Source organism: Rutilus rutilus (genome assembly GCF_951802725.1).
Source record: "Rutilus rutilus genome assembly, chromosome: 25".
NCBI classification, from domain to species: Eukaryota; Metazoa; Chordata; class Actinopteri; order Cypriniformes; family Leuciscidae; genus Rutilus; species Rutilus rutilus.
The window spans coordinates 6,799,047-6,820,642 of record NC_140229.1 but is presented as its reverse complement, the minus strand read 5'-3'; the positions used below and the strand labels follow the sequence as shown (position 1 = coordinate 6,820,642).

Here is a 21,596-nt window from a genome sequence, read left to right as displayed (position 1 = left end):
CAGTACTAACTCTGATAGAAAATCAGCAAATTCTTTGATAAAGTCTGTATGGTGGCCTGTATACAGTAGCACAAATTTCAACTGTGATTTATCATTTACACTAGATAGTTTTGCATTAAGCACCAACACACCAAAATAATTATATTTGAAACAAAACTTCTCAGTAATTCTGAAGATATCACTATAAAATACAACAACACCTCCTTTGCCTTTCAGATGAGGCTCATGTTTATAAAAGTAATCTTGGGGGGTGGACTCATTTAAAGGGGTCATATAATGGTACATGCACTTTTACAAGTTGATTATACTAAAATGTGTGTTGGCAGTGCCTGCACACAACCATCATAAAATGATAAAAATCCATCCAGTGTTTTTTTTTTTTTAAATCTTCTCATATGTTTTCCCCCATCTCAAATCAAGCCGTTCACAAAATCGATGCCCCTCCCACGATTGTTGATTGACAGCAGCGTTTCAACACAGACCCGCCCTCGCTCGTGAGCGAGCTGTCAATCATAGTCCGCGCGTACCGGCGTGGTCATTGTTGATACGCTGGAGCACTGTCTATGAGCAGAATGGCGTCTAAGCGATTGTGATGTTCTGTTCTTGGGTGTAATAAGGAACACAGCAGTCATTTTGATGTTCCTACATCCGAACCGCTGAAGACGCAGTGGCTGAGTTTGTTTTCGAAGGGAATATTCCCCACGATCAACAGCAATGCTTTCATGTACTTGCGCGAATCATTTCACACACCAGACTGCTTTACAAACGAGGGTCAGTAACGTTATAAAGCTGGTTTTGCTAAGAAGCTGCTCCTGAAAAAAGGATCGGTACCAACTATTCGTGTTCCTGCTGCACCTCCAGAATAACTGAAGTGAGTGTAACGTTTTATTAACCTTTATATTAACCTTTATATTAATCTTTGCAAATCGCTTGCTGCACGCTTCACGATGAATGCGGCTGTTTACACTCAGGTTACATTACGGCATGTTTTCTATGTACGACGTTCTCAATATAATTCATAATCCCACGTTTATAATGAACAACGCGTTATGGTTATTGTGTTATTGTGTTACAAACGGTGTACGCACAGAACAGAGGGGCGGGGTGAGCAAAGCTCATTATCATTTAAAGACACATGCACTTAAACGGCGTGCTGAAAACAGAGCTGTTTTTGACCAGGTAAAATTTGCGTTTTCTTACAGTAATTGTCTGGTTTTAGCCAGGTTTCTGTCAAACACAGCACATTCTAATCTGTAATCGTATCATTAACAATAAGTGCTTATGAAGTAAGGGATCGAATATTCAGCAGCCCAAGCTTTATCATTTGTTCATCTGTATTATATCTGTTTTTATTTTACAGATATGACCAAAAACATGGTTTTAATCTAAAAAATGTCATGTATTGATGGTGTGCTAAGCTAACATACTATCTGGCCCAAGATCATAGACAGTTAAAGAAATGGACACAACGACCCCATTGGATTCAACAGAGAAAAGTGAAGTCAATTAGAAGCACTCACTTCCTGATGGCTGAGCGTACTGCACAGACTCAAACTGAGCTTGACGACGTAGATGTGACGTGAGCAACCTGTCTGTCTTCTAGTAGCTGTGCCAAGAGAAATCTGAATCATTCCCTTGGCGAAACTTGCAGAGATGTAGAGTGTGAGTAGGAGGTGTCCATGAGCTAAGAGCAGGAGCAACTTTTGCTAAGTATTCTGATTAATAATTTTGTCATTTTGCCTCCACGTCCCCCCGAGGAGCTTCTCCTCCTGTCTATACGGTAATCTCTCTACTGTGCGACAGAGAGTCGCGTGGTTATGACGCAATCGTTAGCCTATTTTTACAAAAACTGCTTCTACGGGGCCATAACGTAAGATACAAGGTAATGGAGCCTTTTATACATTTTCGTGTTTCTTTAGAAATAAATAATGGACAAATGGAGTCTTTAAACGCCTCAGATGTAAAGTTATTCGCTGTCAAAGTGACGCCAAAATGAATGGGAGTCAATGGAATGCTAACAGCAGGTGATTGTCTGCTAATCAATGGCGGCCCTCAGGGAAGCTTCAGTTTCTGGCTGATGGATTACCCTCTTGCCCAAGATGCACCTGCCACCTAGCTGTTATTTTTATGAAAAAAAAATAATAATAGGAATGCTTACTGAAATGTTTCTTTTTTCAAGAAGGGCATTTGATACAATTTCAAATATGAAGTGAGAACTTCGATAAAAGAAATTAGGGACTGAAACAGCGTGAATAGCCTGTCGTTAGTAATTATAATGCAGACAAAAGAAAAGCATATTTACAGCCATAACCAGGCCGGAGAGGTGTGAATGTGTGCAGGGGTGACTGAGACTGGATGGGGCTCGTTTGCACCACAAAACAATAGAGACGATAGACTGAATAGATGCTTATAAGATGACAATAAACATCAGTTTGCATTTTAGAGTCTAATCAAACTAAAGTCATATGACACAATCTTTATAAACATTTAATTAAATACAGAGTTTTAGACTTATCATCTTCAGATTTCTAGATTGATACAATGCCAACTTCAGTATTATTTTCATGAAGATATTTCATAAAAATAAATTTCTAATACCTTTACAAAACTTTGAAGCTATTAATAATTTTTTTCATTATGACAGTAATTCATTCAAAATTTACAATAAACTGCGAAGTGTCAGCTTATAAATGAGACCATACTTGTGCTTTTAGTGCAAAGTGTTAATGAACTGTATCTGTTTTAGTTTGGGTATGCCATTTCTGGGCTTTTTTCAAAAGTGGGGGTGCAGGGTAACGGGTTAATTGTTAAATTTTAATTTGGTGTGAGATATATGTAGTGTAAATTACAAAGATAAACTGTTAATCTACCTTTATGCCTGCATAACAATAATGCAGTTTATGTGAAATTACTCTCAGAGTGAAGGTTTAACCTATTTAATTGCAATTAATATTGTGTAAAAATATCAACCAGAGAGGATGCTGGCTGAAATATTTTCAGAGTTAGTATGTGTTTAACTGTCTTTTTAAACCAGGGATAAAATAAAGCATAGACCAGAGGATTCAGACCTGAGTTTGTGTACAAGACCCATGTCAAAACATTTATGGTTGTGGAAGAGATTACTGATATAGAACATATAGTATGAATATAGCACAGCAGATAAACTGTCACAATGATTCCTAATGTCAGAGCAGCTTTGCGCTCAGATTTTCTCCTAACCGAACCTTCCATTACACATTTACCACCCTTAATCAGAGAGTTTATAACTTTCACTTGCTGATATAAAAAATCAGACAGATGCTCATTAAAGTTTTAGTTGTGGTTAATTTCTGTGGGTACAGTAAAGGGTGACACACAGCCACATAACGATCAACAGCAACTAAAAATAAATTACTGAGAGATGCTGAAAGAGGCACATCAATAAATATTGAATAGAATCCGCATAAAGTGTCTCCAAAGTACCAACACGTCTCAGTCAGCCTGGTGGCCTCTATGGGCATAACAAGTCCCATAAGCAGGTCGGCCTCAGCCAGAGAGAGAATAATCAGGTTTGTTGGAGTGTGAAGCTTCTTGAAGTGAGAGATGGAAATGATCAGCAGCAGGTTCAGAACACAGTCCATGCTGACAGCAATGAAAAAAACACAAACATTGTATTCATGTCTGGAGCGTTTTCCCTTGATACATGATGAGTTGATGGCAGGAAAGCAGTATTGAGTCTCATGATCCTCTGTCTCATAGGCCATGAGTGAGTCTCCTCCTGTTAGGAGTTTGTTCTGCCCTCCTTACTATCATTTCATTTATACAGTGTGGATCAGACCGACTAATCCTCTACCGGCCACACTGATGCTGCATAATGACAATTATTTTCTTTTAATAATCTCAACTTTTGACATGAAATTGCTGTTCATAAGAAACAAATGAGAGACATAAAATTGTTTTTACACAATGCTATTTCCACATCAGTAGATGTCAGTATAAAGTAAAATAAAGTGTGTGTGTGTGTGTGTGTGTGTGTGTGTGTGTGTGTGTGTAATGTGTGCCCTTGTTTATATTACATTGTGGGGACCAAATGTCCCCATAAGAATAGTAAAACCTGAGATCACCTACATTGTGGGGACCAGCCAGCGGTTCCCACTTTTCAAAAGGCTTATAAATCACACAGGATGAGTTGTTTTGAGAAAGTAAAAATGCTGAATGTTTCCTGTGATGGGTAGGTTTAGGGGTAGGGTTAGTGTAAGGGGACAGAATATACAGTTTGTACGGTATAAAAACCATTACGTCTATGGAGAGTCCCCACAAAGATAGCGAACCAGACATGTGTGTGTGTGTGTATAAATATATATATATATATATATATATATATATATATATATATATATATATATATGTGATTAAAAATTAAGAATGAAGACAAAAACTATTTGACAAATAAATTACAAAAAATAAACAAATTTAAATAAATGGCTTAAAATTAAGTACAGTACAGTTGGTCTTTTAATTATTCATAATCTGTATAAAGGTCTATGAGAGAGGAAGATGGCTCCAATATTCTAAGAGTTAAGATGTGTTTAACTGATATTTTAAACCAGCGGTAAAATAAAGCATAGATAAGAGGATTCACACTTGAGTTAACATACAAAGTCCATATTAGAAATGTCACCATGGCAGAAGAGATTACTGTAGTCCCTGTTACAAACAATATATAGTATGGAATATAGCAAAGTAGATAAACTGTCACAATGATTCCTAATGTCATTGCAGCCTTTCTCTCAGATTTCCTCCTCACTGATCCTTCCATTACACATTTTCCACCCTTTATCAGAGAGTTCAAAAGTTTCACTTGCTGATGTGCAACATAAAATATCCTTAAATATAAAACTATAATAAGGGTACAAGGTAACAAGAATGAAAACAACAGGTCTGTGTATATCCATGAAAAACTGATTACTAAATAACACTTTCCATAGCACACATCTGGTCTTTGGGAACTTTCAAAATATCTGCCACTAATTAAATAGCCAATATTGTAGGTAGAGGTGAAAAACCAGCAGACACAGATGCTTATTAAAGTTTTAGTTGTGGTGATTTTCTGTGGGTACTGTAAAGGGTGACACACAGCCACATAACGATCAACAGCAATTAAAACTAAATTACAAATAGATGTTGAGATAAGCAGTCCCATGATTATCATAAACAGATCACACAAAGTGTCTCCAAAGTACCAACATTTCTCAATCAGCTTGATGGCATCCACAGGCATAACAATAAGTCCAACAAGCAGGTCGGCCACAGCCAGAGAGAGAATAATCAGGTTTGTTGGAGTGTGAAGCTTCTTGAAATGAGAGATGGAGATGATCACCAGCAGGTTCAGAAACACAGTCCATGCTGACAGGAATGAAAAAAACACATACATGATATTGTATTCATATTTAGAGCGTTTTCCCTTGATACATGATGAGTTGATGGCAGGAAAGCAGTATTGAGTCTCATGATCCTCTGTCTCATAGGCCATGAGTGAGTCTCCTGCTGTTAGGAGTTTGTTCTGCTCTCCTTACTGTCCTTTCATTTATAAACTGTCTGGATCAGACCGACTTACCCTCTATCGGCCACACTGACGCTGCATAATGACATAATTATTTTCTTTTAATAATCTCAACTTTGGCATTGAAACTGCTGTTCATAAGAGACAAAAGAGAGACATGAAATTGTTTTTACACAATGCTATAACCAAACAATAGGTGTCAGTATAAAGTAAAAGAACATTTACTTTGTCACATCTTCTGTAAGTGTATCAGCAGTCATTTACATTTATGCATTTGGCAGACAGGTTTATCCAAAGCGACTTACATTGCATTTCGAGTGAGAAATCGTGCTGCACTGACAGACATTGCAGATAACTGTGCGCTAAGAGAAGTTTACAACAGCACTTTGCATTATCTGTTCTTAAAACTGTCTCAAGTTAAAACTGAAAATCAAGCAAATATTTCCATTTTTCTGTCAAGAGTGGACGGGCCGTCTGAAAGCTAAACTTACATGTACATGAACGAGCGCCACCGCGTGCATGCGCGCCACACAGACAGAGCACAATAGATTAGGAGCGCTGTAATTCTGACTAAAATATAAATATAATTCGCTAAAATATTTGCTTTTGAATATTTGTTGTTGGTGGTGGTGAACATAATGCTATAACCAAGCATTGGTTGAAGACTGGGGAGTATCTGTACTCAAGATGGCGCAGGTGTGCGGGGCAGGCCGTCTGTGTCCTAGTATGTGTGCTTTGTTGCTGTTTTTATTTCTGCTTTTAATTCCAAACATCTCAACTTTGCGGACATACAATCGTCAAACCCTTCTAAATATTCAACTTATCTTCAAAGACCTGTCGAGTCCCGAATGGAGAAATAAACGCCTGTATCCCCCTCCCGTGCTATCGTCTGTTTCGGCTCTTCTACTTCGACAGCCCAGTGCTGTACATCGATGAAAAGGCCGCAGAAGACGAGGAAAGCGCGGTGGTATTTTAGTTGCTCTAAAGTCCCGCCTGGCTGATTCGGCCGGATCAAGTTTGGCCAGTTTTGCGGGCATTTGAACGAAACTACGATTGTTCTATATCCAGGGGCTCCCTGGAATTACGGCATGAGTGGATTCGGCCTGTGATTCCAACACACTTTGCTAATAGCGTCTGTCAACGAAAACACACTATGGAGACGACTCGCTGCCACTAAGGATGGCTCTGATCAGCGCGGTCAATGGTAAACAAGACATTTATTCTAAATTACTTTTATCACCTTGCACAGCTTGGATTTTCTCTTCATTACAGAGACATGGTTAAATCCTGGGGATCAAAGTCCCTTTTCTGAACTTGTTCCTACTGACTTTATGTTTTTTAACACCCCTCGGTCTACGGGACGGGGTGGAGGTCTAGCATCTTCGGTCATTTCTGACCGGAAAATTTTCTGTTTTGGATTTTTTTAAGTTCCTGTAAAGGCAATTATAAAAAAAATCTAAACACATTATAAATGTTAGAAATGTATTGCTAAAACATATTACAAAGACTGTGAACTGTGAAGTACTGTATTGTGGAGTTAGACCGTTAAACAGTTTTTCACCATTGCTGTGTTCCGGATTTTTTGGGCGGGGCTAAAACGGGGCTCAATGACGCACTGGAGCCCCTGAGCTCCTGGACACGCCCCACTTGATGATGCACTGGAGCCACTGAGCTCCTGGACACGCCCCTACTTGATGACGCACTGCCCTCCCCTATCAGTTCACCGCTCAATCGAGTTAGTGTCAGTATTATTTACTACAGCCTACAGTTTGCTAGCTAGCTATGCCTTCGTCATGGAAATGCGTATTACCTGGATGCGATCACTTACAAAACAGATCTGTGTCCTTATTTAAATTTCCAAACAACGATCATATCAACAAGAGGTGGATTAATTTTGTGAAGAGCCACCTTGATGAACACCCGCCTCTTTAGTGATCATTTTACACAGGATAGTTTTATAAACTTTCGTCGGAGACAACTGGAAATCACTGATAATCCGCTGTTACTGGTGAATGGGGCAGAGCCGACTATCTCCCACCTTGGTGTTCATCCTCCCGTCGCGCAGAGTTCGACAACTGGTGCCATCAACGGCCGTGCGTGCCCGCGAGTCAACTTTCCCGCGAATGGGCGTGGTTTCAGCGCAGCCAGCGGACACGCCCCCAGCGTTTGAGAGCAGAGACCACTGCTCATTTTTTCAAGATTTTGATAGCTTATTTTATTTACTTGGCTGCTTTTTTTATCATTCAAATTTGGCTGGGTGGCTAATAACACATTTTTCTGTGGTGTGACAAACTCAGAACACATACTTAATTTTGACTTTACAGGGTCTTTAAAATCACAGCTTCATCGGAATGTTACGAAACTTGGTGAATTTTATGGCATTTGGTATGTGAACATAAAAAAATTATCTGGGCATGCTAAGTGGTCGTAAAAAAAATAGTCACACTTGTGCTCTTCGGTCAAAAATGACCGACCATAGGAAATGAATGGGAAATTGACAAAAACACAAAAATTCTGAGAATTTGTGTGTATATAATCTACAAATCGGCCATGATGCAGAAAAAGGGCTCAACAATGAAGGAGTGACACTCTAAAACATAAAGAGTGCAAAACAGACACACCCACCCACACACACATACAAACACATTTGTATACACATACACACCAATGAATTGTGATTAAAAATAAATCTGTTTTGAATTGAAAAAAATCACGACTTCATCGGAATGTTACGAAACTTGGTGACTTTTATGGCATTGCATTAGGTATGTGAACACACAAAAAAAATTCGGTCAAAAATGACCGACCATAGGAAATAAATGGGAAATTTACAAAAACACAAAAAATCTCTACAAATCGGCCATGATGCAGAAAAAAAAAGTGCTCAGCAATGAAGGGGCGAAACTCTAAAACATCAATAGTGAAAAACATAACATAATTAATAATTATAATTTATATATATATATTAATTATAATTATATATAATTATTACAATTATTAAAATAATAATTAATATAATGTTTATTATTAATAATAATAATAATAATAATGTAAATAATAATAAGCTGTGATAAAGCATTACTGTTTTTTTTTTATTTTATTTTTATTGAATTGTAATGTTACCTGTAACAAAATGCTTTCTCTGTATTCAGGTTTGACTGTAGTAATAATGCAAAAACGTGTACACTTCACATCAAACTTATTTTAATTTCTTTTATAAACCTTGGCAAAAGTTTTATTTGAGAATTTCTAAAAAAATACATTTAAATCCACATCTTAAAAGTAATTTGGTCCATAAACAACTAGAGAATTCACAAGTCTCGCCATAGAGAACTATACAGGCATCTAGCAATAATATGTTATATTTAATTTTCTATCAACAGATTGCGCTAATCTGACTTTAAAAAAAAAGAAGGATTTAAAAGGCCTAGTCTCTATATTAATCTGAAATACTGTAATAATTGAAGAAATATAAAAAAAAAATAGAAAAAAAAAGTGTATTATTTTCAATGGCAAAAATTAACCATAAATATTGCATAAATATTAATAAGTAGGCTACCATCAAATCCTCTCAAAATACAAAAGAAAAAAATATTATTGAACAAAAATAAATTGCATTGGTTTTACTGGGGTTGAGGAAGTTTCATTTTTAGGTGTCCGGTCACTTCTGACCGGGAAGATAACACGTGTTGCACCCAAACGAAGTGCACCTGAGGGTTAAGAAAATGTATTTATTGTTTATTTGCTCTGTTACAGGCCAAACTGGCCTTAAACAAAACTGTAGCCTTATGAAATTAGACTCAACCACTGCATTTTAATCACAATCCAAACAAAGATGCTATTGCATGAGCAGCTGTTTTTATCTAATTTTTATTAGATTGTGTTATTTCAAGATTTAAAGCAAAAACAGATTGGTCTTACTTTAGCTTTGTGAAATTATGCTACATTAAACATACCTGCACAAAACAAAAACAGCAGAAAGACTAAATGAAAATGCAAAAATTTACTCTCTGACAGTAGGTGGAGCTTAATGTAAAATCAGCGATATAACGTTTACTTCGTTACAGCTGTACACAATACAGCGCTGCACTGACAACTTCAATAGGCATTATATTTTCTAAAGACAGTCTGTTCCCTTCAGAGATACTTTTTTTATAAACCCCCACCCTAAATTCAATATTTATATTTTTGTTGAAGTGGCTTCTATATTTTAATATTTAGCGTAAGCTGGATTAAACCTGTAAGCAGAGTAAACCTGTTTCTAATTACAGTTGTGTGTATACATCATATCAAATGAAGCATCAGAGTGGGTGAAAATGGGTGGGCCAGCCTGAGCCAGACTGTATAAATGAAAGGACAGTAAAGAGAGCAGAACAAACTCCTAACAGGAGGAGACTCACTCATAGCCTATGAGACCGAGGATCCTGAGACTCAATACTGCTTTCCTGCCATCAGCTCATCATGTATCAAGGGAAAACGCTCCAGTTTTGAACATAATATCATTTACATTTTTGTATTATTGCTGTCAGCATGGACTGTGTTTCTGAACCTGCTGGTGATCATCTCCATCTCTCACTTCAAGAAGCTTCACACTCCAACCAACATGATTATTCTCTGTCGGCTGTGGCCGACCTGCTTATTGGACTTATTGTGATACCCATAGAGGATCTCTGTTTTCTCAGAATTAAGTAGTAGAAAATTACTAGTCATCCAGTTTTTTATATCAGCTTTGAATTCCGTTCATTTTGTGAATTGATAAGTTTCGTCAGAGAGTGAAGAAATATAGAGCTAAGTATCATCAGCATAACAGTGAAAACTAATGCCATGCTTCCTAATGATATCTCCCAAGGGTAGCATGTACAGAGTGAACAGCAATGGTCCTAGTACTGAGCCTTGTGGTACTCCATACTGAACTTGTGATCGATAAGACATCTCTTCATTTACTGCTACAAAATGATACCTGTCAGATAAGTATGATTTAAACTATGCTAATGCAGGTCTGTTTAAAGAATGTTGTGGTCAATAGTATCAAATGCAGCACTAAGATCGAGTAACACCAATAGAGAGATACAACCATGCTCGGATGATAAGAGCAAATAATTTGTGACTTTAATGAGAGCTGTCTCAGTACTATGGTACGGTCTAAATCCTGACTGGAAATCCTTGCAGATACCATTTCTTTCTAAAAAAGGAACATAGTTGTGAGGATACTAACTTTTCTAGTATCTTTGACAGAAAAGGTAGATTTGAGATCAGCCTATAATTGACTAATTCTGTACGATCATGTTTTTTTTTTTTTTTTTACAAGCGGTTTAATCATAGCCAGCTTAAAAGTTTTTGGTACATATCCTAATGACAAAGATAAATGAATGATATTAAGAACAGGATCTATGACCTCTGGAAGCATCCCTTTCAATAGCTTAGTCCGGCCATTCCAAAACTGTGGTCCGTGGACCACTAGTGGTCCGTGAGGGTACTGCAGGTGGTCTGTGGAAAGGCAAAATAAAATATAATTTTTTTTTTTTTTTTGCCTTCATTTTACCAGGAAATTCCCATAAAAAATAAAAAGTAAAAAGAATATGTAGGCCTATATTGATATAAAATTTTAATTAAACTGTCAAGTCATGGTGTGATTACTAAAATAGGCTAGTAGCGCTCGACCGTGACGTTCGTTTAGTGCCGTTAGAACCACCACAACATGGATCGGTGGATATAGCAACAGGTTCTCTGAAGAGAAAAGGGCAGAGGCAAATATGTTCTCATCACATCACGCGCATAGCCTTTATAGGCAGTTTATATGAAACGAAATGTATAAATGGAATGAATAAGGCCTGTTATTATTTTAATTTCCAGTTAGTTTCTTGATCTCACGTTTCTGAAATGTTTTGCGAATGTGCTGTTAAGTGGACAAACTCAAGCCTACTTTTTGAGGACTTGTAAAACTCTGGGCCCGGTTTTTCAAAAGGTTTAATCCGGATAAAATTGATCCGGATTTAGTAATCCTTTTTTTTTTGCGATCCGTGATCACATAATCCAGCTTACTTTTGAGCCAGTTTTTCAAAGCAACATCGGATTTGATCAATCTGATCCGGATAGGAACTTTTCAGGATTACCAAATCCTGTTTACTAGAGCCTTAAATGGAACCAACAGTGTAGCCTACTGGCTTAGCAAAGAACAACAGTTGGCAAAATACCGGTGGCCACAAATAACCATTGTTTATTTTAATTTTAAGAAACAGAAACACTGTAATAAACAGAAACATTTTACTTTCCTTATTTTGTTATAATGTTAAATTGTAGATTTTGTTGTTTTACCATATCTCATTAGATGCTTCATATATGCTTCAAATATGAAGAAATGTCTATATCATCAGTAAACATTGATTTAAACAAAAAAAAACTCTCTGGTTTTATTTGGTTCGAAAAATCACAACTGAATCCACCCTTCTGATGGGATCAGGATAATCCTGTTTTTTTTGGATCAAATAGATCCCAAACCGAGTTCAAAGTTCTGAAAAACCCAAAGGGCAGGTTTGATCCAGATCAAATTTAAGATCAGATTACATGATCTGATCTTAGTGCAGAATCCCTCTTTTGCTTTTGAAAAACCCATTTCCAAGATTTGATCCAATCCGTGATCCAAAATCCCACTGGATTACTTTTGAAAAACTGGGCCCTGAAGATTAAATATAATCCCCTAAAATCGCCAAAGGTTTTGAAATGTTGACTATATCCAAGTGTTCTTATTACTGTAGCCTATATATTTCATACTCCATAAGCCTGTTGTTCAAATGTGCCCTCGGGCGCTTGAGTAAATAAATAAATTAAATATAGGTTTAGTGCTAGTAAGCCTATTTAGAGGTACGGAGTAATTGACTGTGTGTAGACATATTTTATTATGTGTATTATGAGGTGGTCCGCGAAAATTCTTGATTACAAATAGTGGTCCACACACACAAAAAGTTTGAAAACCCCTGGCTTAGTCGGTATGGGGTCTAACGTACATGTTGTCGATTTAGATAATTTAAAGAGTTTAGAAAATTCTTCCTCTCCTATAGTAATGAATGAATGAATCGAATATTTCCTCAAGGAGACCAAAATGCACTGCCTGATACGATACTGTAGTAGACGGTTGCATAGTTAATAAAGTATAAAAATATAGTTATAATAAACATCCCTAATATTATCAATCTTGTAAGTTCATTAAGTCATTACTGCTGTGCTGCTTGGAAACGTCGGGGGTTGAAGTTTTATTTTTCGTTAATTTAGCTACTGTTTCAAATAAATACCTAGGTTTTTTTTTTTTCTAATAGGGTTGAAAAATAAGCTGATCTAGCAGCTTTTACAGCCTTCTCTGTACGCAATCTTGCTCTCTTTCCATGAAATGCAAAAAAGTTTGGTTTTCTTCCAGTTGCACTACATTTTTCTGGCTGCTCTCTTAAGGGCCAAAGTGTGCTCATTGGACCCCGGCGTTGGACTATTTTCTTTAATCTTCTTTAAGCGCAAAGGAGCAACTGTGTCTAAAGTGCTGGAAAAGAAAGAATAAAAAGTTTCTTTCACAATACCGAGTTCTTCTAAGCTATTTGGGATGCTGAGGAGATGAACCTGATCAGGAATATTATTAATGAAGCTATCTTTAGTGGCAGAAGTGATAGGTCTAACATATTTGTAACACGGAGTCGGCTTTGCAGCCTTGGCTAAATGAAGTTTACACAAGACTAGATAATGATCTGAGATGTCATCGCTCTGCAGAAGAATTTCCACAGCATCAACATTTATTCCATGTGATGATATTAGATCTAAAGTATGATTACGACAATGAGTAGGTTCTAACACGTGTTGTCTAACTCCAATAGAGTTCAGAATGTCTTTAAATGCCAATCCCAATGCATATTTTTCATTATCTTCATGTATATTAAATTAGGACTTTATCTGCAGCCAGTACTAACTCTGATAGAAAATCAGCAAATTCTTTGATAAAGTCTGTATGGTGGCCTGTATACAGTAGCACAAATTTCAACTGTGATTTATCATTTACACTAGATAGTTTTGCATTAAGCACCAACACACCAAAATAATTATATTTGAAACAAAACTTCTCAGTAATTCTGAAGGTATCACTATAAAATACAACAACACCTCCTTTGCCTTTCAGATGAGGCTCATGTTTATAAAAGTAATCTTGGGGGGTGGACTCATTTAAAGGGGTCATATAATGGTACATGCACTTTTACAAGTTGATTATACTAAAATGTGTGTTGGCAGTGCCTGTACACAACCATCATAAAATGATAAAAATCCATCCAGTGTTTTTTTTTAATCTTCTTATATGTTTCCCCCATCTAAAATCAAGCCATTCGATTTTGTGATGTCACAAAATCGACGCCCCTCCCACGATTGTTGATTGACAGCAGCGTTTCAACACAGACCCGCCCTCGCTCGTGAGCGAGCTGTCAATCATAGTCCGCGCGGACCGGCGTGGTCATTGTTGATACGCTGGAGCACTGTCTATGAGCAGAATGGCGTCTAAGCGATTGTGGTGTTCTGTTCTTGGATGTAATAAGGAACACAGCAGTCATTTTGATGTTCCTAAATGCGAACCGCTGAAGACGCAGTGGCTGAGTTTGTTTTCGAAGGGAATATTCCCCACGATCAACAGCAATGCTTTCATGTACTTGCGCGAATCATTTCACACACCAGACTGCTTTACAAACGAGGGTCAGTAACGTTATAAAGCTGGTTTTGCTAAGAAACTGCTCCTGAAAAAAGGATCGGTACCAACTATTCGTGTTCCTGCTGCACCTCCAGAATAACTGAAGTGAGTGTAACGTTTTATTAACCTTTATATTAATATTTACATTAATCTTTGCAAATCGCTTGCTGCACGCTTCACGATGAATGCGGCTGTTTACACTCAGGGTACATTACGGCATGTTTTCTATGTACGACGTTCTCAATATAATTCATAATCCCACGTTTATAATGAACAACGCGTTATGGTTATTGTGTTATTGTGTTACAAACGGTGTACGCACAGAACAGAGGGGCGGGGTGAGCAAAGCTCATTATCATTTAAAGACACATGCACTTAAACGGCGTGCTGAAAACAGAGCTGTTTTTGACCAGGTAAAATGAGCGTTTTCTTACAATACTAATGAGAATTTTTAATTAAAGTATATTACAGACTTTTAATTTAGACCCTAAAGTTAATATTAGCTTGTACAAAAATGGCATTATTTGACCCATTTAAAGTAAAGTAATTGTCTGGTTTTAGCCAGGTTTCTGTCAAACACAGCACATTCTAATCTGTAATCATATCATTAACAATAAGTGCTTATGAAGTAAGGGATCGAATATTCAGCAGCCCAAGCTTTATCATTTGTTCATCTGTATTATATCTGTTTTTATTTGTTGAACATCAATTACATTTTTACCCTCAAATGGGTTTGGGAGTTTTTTTGTATTTCCTAATTCAGGGAACAGACACAGTCTCAATATGATATCTAGGTGAAAGAGTCTCTATGTGATGGGATTTATCTGACCTCGGTGACATGAGACAGCTAGCAGATGGTCGGTTTAGCCAGTCTGTCTGCTTCCTGACCTGAGCCCCAAATCGTCATGTTTGAGCTCAAAGACTATGTGCCATATTACTAGAGAGAAGAGCAGCACCATAGCCTGGCTCCGCCCTCCTACGTACTTCCGCTCAATTTCATTTTCCTTCAGTAACTCCGTCTGGGATTGTGGTGTATTCTTTGGTTTTCTCCGATCAATTTTTAACCGGTCCAATCAGCGAACAGAGGGAGTGGCTGAGAACGATGACGTTGAGATCGTGCGCTATTTTGAGTTGACATACGTCACGACCAAACGTTAGCAATTGGTTATGGCAGATCCAGAGTGACTCTGGTCAGATCCAATAGTTTTAAACTTCAACAGAGTACCCGCCTACAAGGAAGTTAACGCTTGTCAATGGAGAGAGGCCAGACTCCCTGTACAAATGAAATGTACGAGAGTCTGGTAGAACCAGGCTAGCAGCACCATCCCAGGAGGGATGAATTCTACCTTGGCTACATGAGTAGACTCATGGGTCATGGCTTCAGAATGACACTGGTTCAACGTATAACGTGATTGGCCAAATCAATTCAACAAGGTAACAACACAAGCTTTGATTGGATATCACTCCGGCCAACGTTTGTGATCAGCTAGCGAAATTAAATCTATTTGTATTAGGGATGGAACGGTACACGGAAGTCACGGTTCGGTTCATACCTTGGTTCAGACATCACGGTTCGGTACAAGTTCGGTACAATGGAGGGAAAAGCAAAACAAAAATGCAGAAGGCAATTTTTCTTTCTTTTTTTTGTGCATGTCTCTGTACCACCAAAGGAAAATAAATGTCTTAAGCCTTGTATTTTTTAAATAAGTTTTATTAATAAAGTAAAGGCATAGAAAAACATGAATAAATGTTGGTTTCACAAAAACATGGTTTTAATCTAAAAAATGTCATGTATTGATGGTGTGCTAAGCTAACATACTATCTGGCCCAAGATCATAGACAGTTAAAGAAATGGACACAACGACCCCATTGGATTCAACAGAGAAAAGTGAAGTCAATTAGAAGCACTCACTTCCTGATGGCTGAGCGTACTGCGCAGACTCAAACTGAGCTTGACGATGTAGATGTGACGTGAGCAACCTGTCTGTCTTCTAGTAGCTGTGCCAAGAGAAATCTGAATCATTCCCTTCCGAAACTTGCAGAGATGGAGAGCGTGAGTAGGAGGTGTCCATGAGCTAAGAGCAGGAGCAACTTTTGCTAAGTATTCTGATTAATAATTTTGTCATTTTGCCTCCACGTCCCCCCGAGGAGCTTCTCCTCCTGTCTATACGGTAATCTCTCTACTGTGCGACAGAGAGTCGCGTGGTTATGACGCAATCGTTAGCCTGTTTTTACAAAAACTGCTTCTACGGGGCCATAACGTAAGATACAAGGTAATGGATCCTTTTATACATTTTCGTGTTTCTTTAGAAATAAATAATGGACAAATGGAGTCTTTAAACGCCTCAGATGTAAAGTTATTCGCTGTCAAAGTGACGCCAAAATGAATGGGAGTCAATGGAATGCTAACAGCAGGTGATGGTCTGCTAATCAATGGCGGCCCTCGGGGAAGCTTCAGTTTCTGGCTGATGGATTACCCCCTTGCCCAAGATGCACCTGCCACCTAGCTGTTATTTTTATGAAAAAAAATAAAATAATAGGAATGCTTACTGAAATGTTTCTTTTTTCAAGAAGGGCATTTGATACAATTTCAAATATGAAGTGAGACCTTCGATAAAAGAAATTAGGGACTGAAACAGCGTGAATAGCCTGTCGTTAGTAATTATAATGCAGACAAAAGAAAAGCATATTTACAGCCATAACCAGGCCGGAGAGGTGTGAATGTGTGCAGGGGAGACTGAGACTGAATGGGGCTCATTTGCACCACAAAACAATAGAGACAATAGACTGAATAGATGCTTATAAGATGACAATAAACATCAGTTTGCATTTTGGAGTCTAATCAAAATAAAGTCATATGACACAATCTTTATAAACATTTAATTAAATACAGAGTTTTAGACTTATCATCTTCAGATTTCTAGATTGATACAATGCCAACTTCAGTATTATTTTCATGAAGATATTTCATAAAAATACATTTCTAATACCTTTACAAAACTTTGAAGCTATTAATAATTTTTTTTCATTATGACAATAATTAATTCTAAATTTACAATAAACTGTGAAGTGTCAGCTTATAAATGAGACCATACTTGTGCTTTTAGTGCAAAGTGTTAATGAACTGTATCTGTTTTAGTTTGGGTATGCCATTTCTGGGCATTTTTCAAAAGTGGGGGTGCAGGGTAACGGGTTAATTGTTAAATTCTAATTTGGTGTGAGATATATGTAGTGTAAATTACAAAGATAAACTGTTAATCTACCTTTATGCCTGCGTAACAATAATGCAGTTTATGTGAAATTGCTCTCAGAGTGAAGGTTTAACCTATTTAATTACAATTAATATTGTGTAAAAATATCAATCAGAGAGGATGCTGGCTGAAATATTTTCAGAGTTAGGATGTGTTTAACTGTCTTTTTAAACCAGGGATAAAATAAAGCATAGACCAGAGGATTCAGACCTGAGTTTGTGTACAAGACCCATGTCAAAACATTTATGGTTGTGGAAGAGATTACTGATATAGAACATATAGTATGGAATAAAGCAAAGCAGATAAACTGTCACAATGATTCCTAATGTCAGAGCAGCTTTACTCTCAGATTTCCTCCTCACTGAACCTTCCGTTACACATTTACCACCCTTAATCAGAGAGTTTATAACTTTCACTTGCTGATGTACTACATAACAAATCAGACAGATGCTCATTAAAGTTTTAGTAGTGGTTATTTTCTGTGGGTACCGTAAAGGGTGACACACAGCCACATAACGATCAACAGCAACTAAAAATAAATTACTGAGAGATGCTGAAAGAGGCACATCAATAAATATTGAATAGAATCCGCATAAAGTGTCTCCAAAGTACCAACACGTCTCAGTCAGCCTGGTGGCCTCTATGGGCATAACAAGTCCCATTAGCAGGTCAGCCACAGCCAGAGAGAGAACAATCAGGTTTGTTGGAGTGTGAAGCTTCTTGAAGTGAGAGATGGAAATGATCAGCAGCAGGTTCAGAAACACAGTCCATGCTGACAGCAATGATATGAGCAGGTAAATGATATTGTATTCATGTCTGGAGCGTTTCCCCTTGATACATGATGAGTTGATGGCAGGAAAGCAGTATTGAGTCTCATGATCCTCTGTCTCATGATTCTCCTCCTGTTAGGAGTTTGTTCTGCCCTCCTTACTATCATTTCATTTATACAGTGTGGATCAGACCGACTAATCCTCTACCGGCCACACTGATGCTGCATAATGACAATTATTTTCTTTTAATAATCTCAACTTTGGCAGTGAAATTGCTGTTCATAAGAAACAAATGAGAGACATAAAATTGTTTTTACACAATGCTATTTCCACATCAGTAGATGTCAGTATAAAGTAAAATAAAGTGTGTGTGTGTGTGTGTGTGTGTGTATACATGTATATATATATATATATATATATATATATGATTAAAAATTAAGAATGAAGACAAAAACTATTTGACAAATAAATTACAAAAAATAAACAAATTTAAATAAATGGCTTAAAATTAAGTACAGTACAGTTGGTCTTTTAATTATTCATAATCTGTATAAAGGTCTATGAGAGAGGAAGATGGCTCCAATATTTTAAGCCTTAAGATGTGTTTAACTGATATTTTAAACCAGCGGTAAAATAAAGCATAGATAAGAGGATTCAGACTTGAGTTAACATACAAAGTCCATATTAGAAATGTCACCATGGCAGAAGAGATTACTGTAGTCCCTGTTACATACAATATATAGTATGGAATATAGCAAAGTAGATAAACTGTCACAATGATTCCTAATGTCATTGCAGCCTTTCTCTCAGATTTCCTCCTCACTGAACCTTCCATTACACATTTTCCACCCTTTATCAGAGAGTTTAAAAGTTTCACTTGCTGATGTGCAACATAAAATATCCTTAAATATAAAACTATAATAAGGGTACAAGGTAACAAGAATGAAAACAACAGGTCTGTGTATATCCATGAAAAACTGATTATTAAATAACACTTTCCATAGCACACATCTGGTCTTTGGGAACTTTCAAAATATCTGCCACTAATTAAATAGCCAATATTGTAGGTAGAGGAGAAAAACCAGCAGACACAGATGCTTATTAAAGTTTTAGTTGTGGTGATTTTCTGTGGGTACTGTAAAGGGTGACACACAGCCACATAACGATCAACAGCAATTAAAACTAAATTACAAATAGATGTTGAGATAAGCAGTCCCATGATTATCATAAACAGATCACACAAAGTGTCTCCAAAGTACCAACACGTTTCAGTCAGCTTGATGGCATCCACAGGCATAACAATAAGTCCAACAAGCAGGTCGGCCACAGCCAGAGAGAGAATAAGCAGGTTTGTTGGAGTGTGAAGCTTCTTGAAATGAGAGATGGAGATGATCACCAGCAGGTTCAGAAACACAGTCCATGCTGACAGCAATGAAAAAAACACATACATGATATTGTATTCATATCTAGAGCGTATTCCCTTGACACATGATGAGTTGATGGCAGGAAAGCAGTATTGAGTCTCATGATCCTCTGTCTCATAGGCCATGAGTGAGTCTCCTCCTGTTAGGAGTTTGTTCTGCTCTCCTTACTGTCCTTCCATTTATAAAGTGTCTGGATCAGACTGACTCACCCTCTACAGGCCACACTGACGCTGCATAATGACATAGGCCTAATTATTTTCTTTTAATAATCTCAACTTTGACATTGAAACTGCTGTTCATAAGAGACAAAAGAGAGACGTGAAATAGTTTTTACACATTGCAATGACCAAACAATAGGTGTGTCAGTATAAAGTAAAAGAACATTTACTTTGTCACATCTGCTGTAAGTGAATCAGCAGTCATTTACATTTACATTTATGCATTTGGCAGACACTTTTATCCAAAGTGACATACATTGCATTTCGAGTGAGAAGTCGCGCTGCACTGACAGACGTTGCAGATAATCGTGCGCTAAGAGATTTGTATTATCTGTTCTTAAAACTGTCTCAAGTTAACCCTCTGGGGACCAAGCTGTTTTTGGGGCCCTTGAGATGTTCTGACATGCTCTGACATTTGTGCTTTTTTCAGTTATTTATAAACATGTTAATGGCAAAGGTGTAAATTCACTCTATATAGCACAAACAGGCCTACCATAATATGCGAGCAACATGTATGTAGATGTTTGTATTTTTAAGAGAATAATGTTTATGCGTGGTTATTTAAAAAAATAAAAATGAAAGTTGCTGAAATAAGACCACAAAACTCATACAAAATATGTGCCCACAAGACTTTTGACTAATGGATGTTTTCTCTTCGAGTTCTAGCTTCAAAATTATGTGAAAATAGTCTTGCTTTATCGTTCACAAAAAAAAAATACATTGATTTAAATGGTGTAAAACAGGTTTTGCTTGGAAAGCCAATATGCGAGGGGGAGGAGTAGTTTACACCTTAGTCCCACCCACTCTGCATAATGACTCTGCATAATTAGCCATTCATTCAGGTGTGACACTGACTGAGCCACAATGCAAGGACAAAATATATATTTAGAAGAAGACTTATATTGACCATTTAAGATTTTGCTTACATCTATCTTGTAAATATGTTTTGCTATTTTATTAAAAAGGTTACAATTACAACAATAATTACAATTTCAGCAATATTTCTGCAAAAAAGTACTCTTTCTTTGTAAAAAAAAAAACAAAGATTATAGGCCTACATTTTATCATATGTATTCATTAGTTTGAATATAGCCAACATTGGAACATCTTAGTCTATGACTTTATTTTTGACAAAATAGTATTTTATATATATGAGCAGAAAAGCTTATTTGATGTGACAGTATATTCTACAGTAAAAACTGTACCCAAATCTAGTCAACAAAATGTTGTCTTTCATACTTCGCCTGACTGTAACGTTGTTTTTATGAAATATTAGGGCATAGCCTATAAATGTTAATTTGCAGTTTAATACGTTGCTTATACAAATACATTTTATTTCAACATATTTCAGTCGATTTTTACTCATCTCAGTAGGCTCTATCAAAGCAGTTTATTCTTTCACACACAGACGCGCGATTCATATTTAGGCTAAAGTCTTTACAAATATGTACCCTTCATTCATCTTACAGAAACGCGATTCATATTTAGGCTAAACAGTCTTTACAAATATGTACCCTTCATTCATCTCACAGAAACGCGATTCATATTTAGGCTAAACAGTCTTTACAAATATGTACCCTTCATTCATCTCACAGAAACGCGATTCATATTATAGAAACGCGATTCATCTTTTTGTTTACATAGGCCTACACTAACGTTATTCCATAACGTTATTCCA

The 21,596-nt window shown here is 37.0% G+C and overlaps 2 protein-coding genes across 2 annotated transcripts; both read right to left on the bottom strand.

Annotated features, from left to right (window-relative positions):
- Positions 1 to 2,946: 2,946 nt before the first annotated feature.
- Positions 2,947 to 5,512, bottom strand: LOC311284763 (trace amine-associated receptor 13c-like; the record flags this gene model as incomplete). The annotated part of the gene is made up of 2 exons (XM_084399977.1): positions 2,947 to 3,276; positions 4,841 to 5,512. The coding sequence occupies 2 exons, from the start codon at positions 5,510 to 5,512 to the stop codon at positions 2,947 to 2,949; spliced, it is 1,002 nt and encodes a 333-aa protein (XP_084256103.1).
- Positions 5,513 to 17,594: 12,082 nt separating this feature from the next.
- On the bottom strand, positions 17,595 to 19,858 carry LOC311285293 (trace amine-associated receptor 13c-like; the record flags this gene model as incomplete). Its single annotated transcript, XM_084400886.1, has 2 exons — positions 19,007 to 19,858; positions 17,595 to 17,786 (listed from the first exon to the last, which is right to left on the bottom strand). Exons 1-2 carry the CDS (start codon positions 19,823 to 19,825, stop codon positions 17,595 to 17,597), a joined length of 1,011 nt encoding a protein of 336 aa, XP_084257012.1. The 5' UTR covers positions 19,826 to 19,858.
- Positions 19,859 to 21,596: the final 1,738 nt, after the last annotated feature.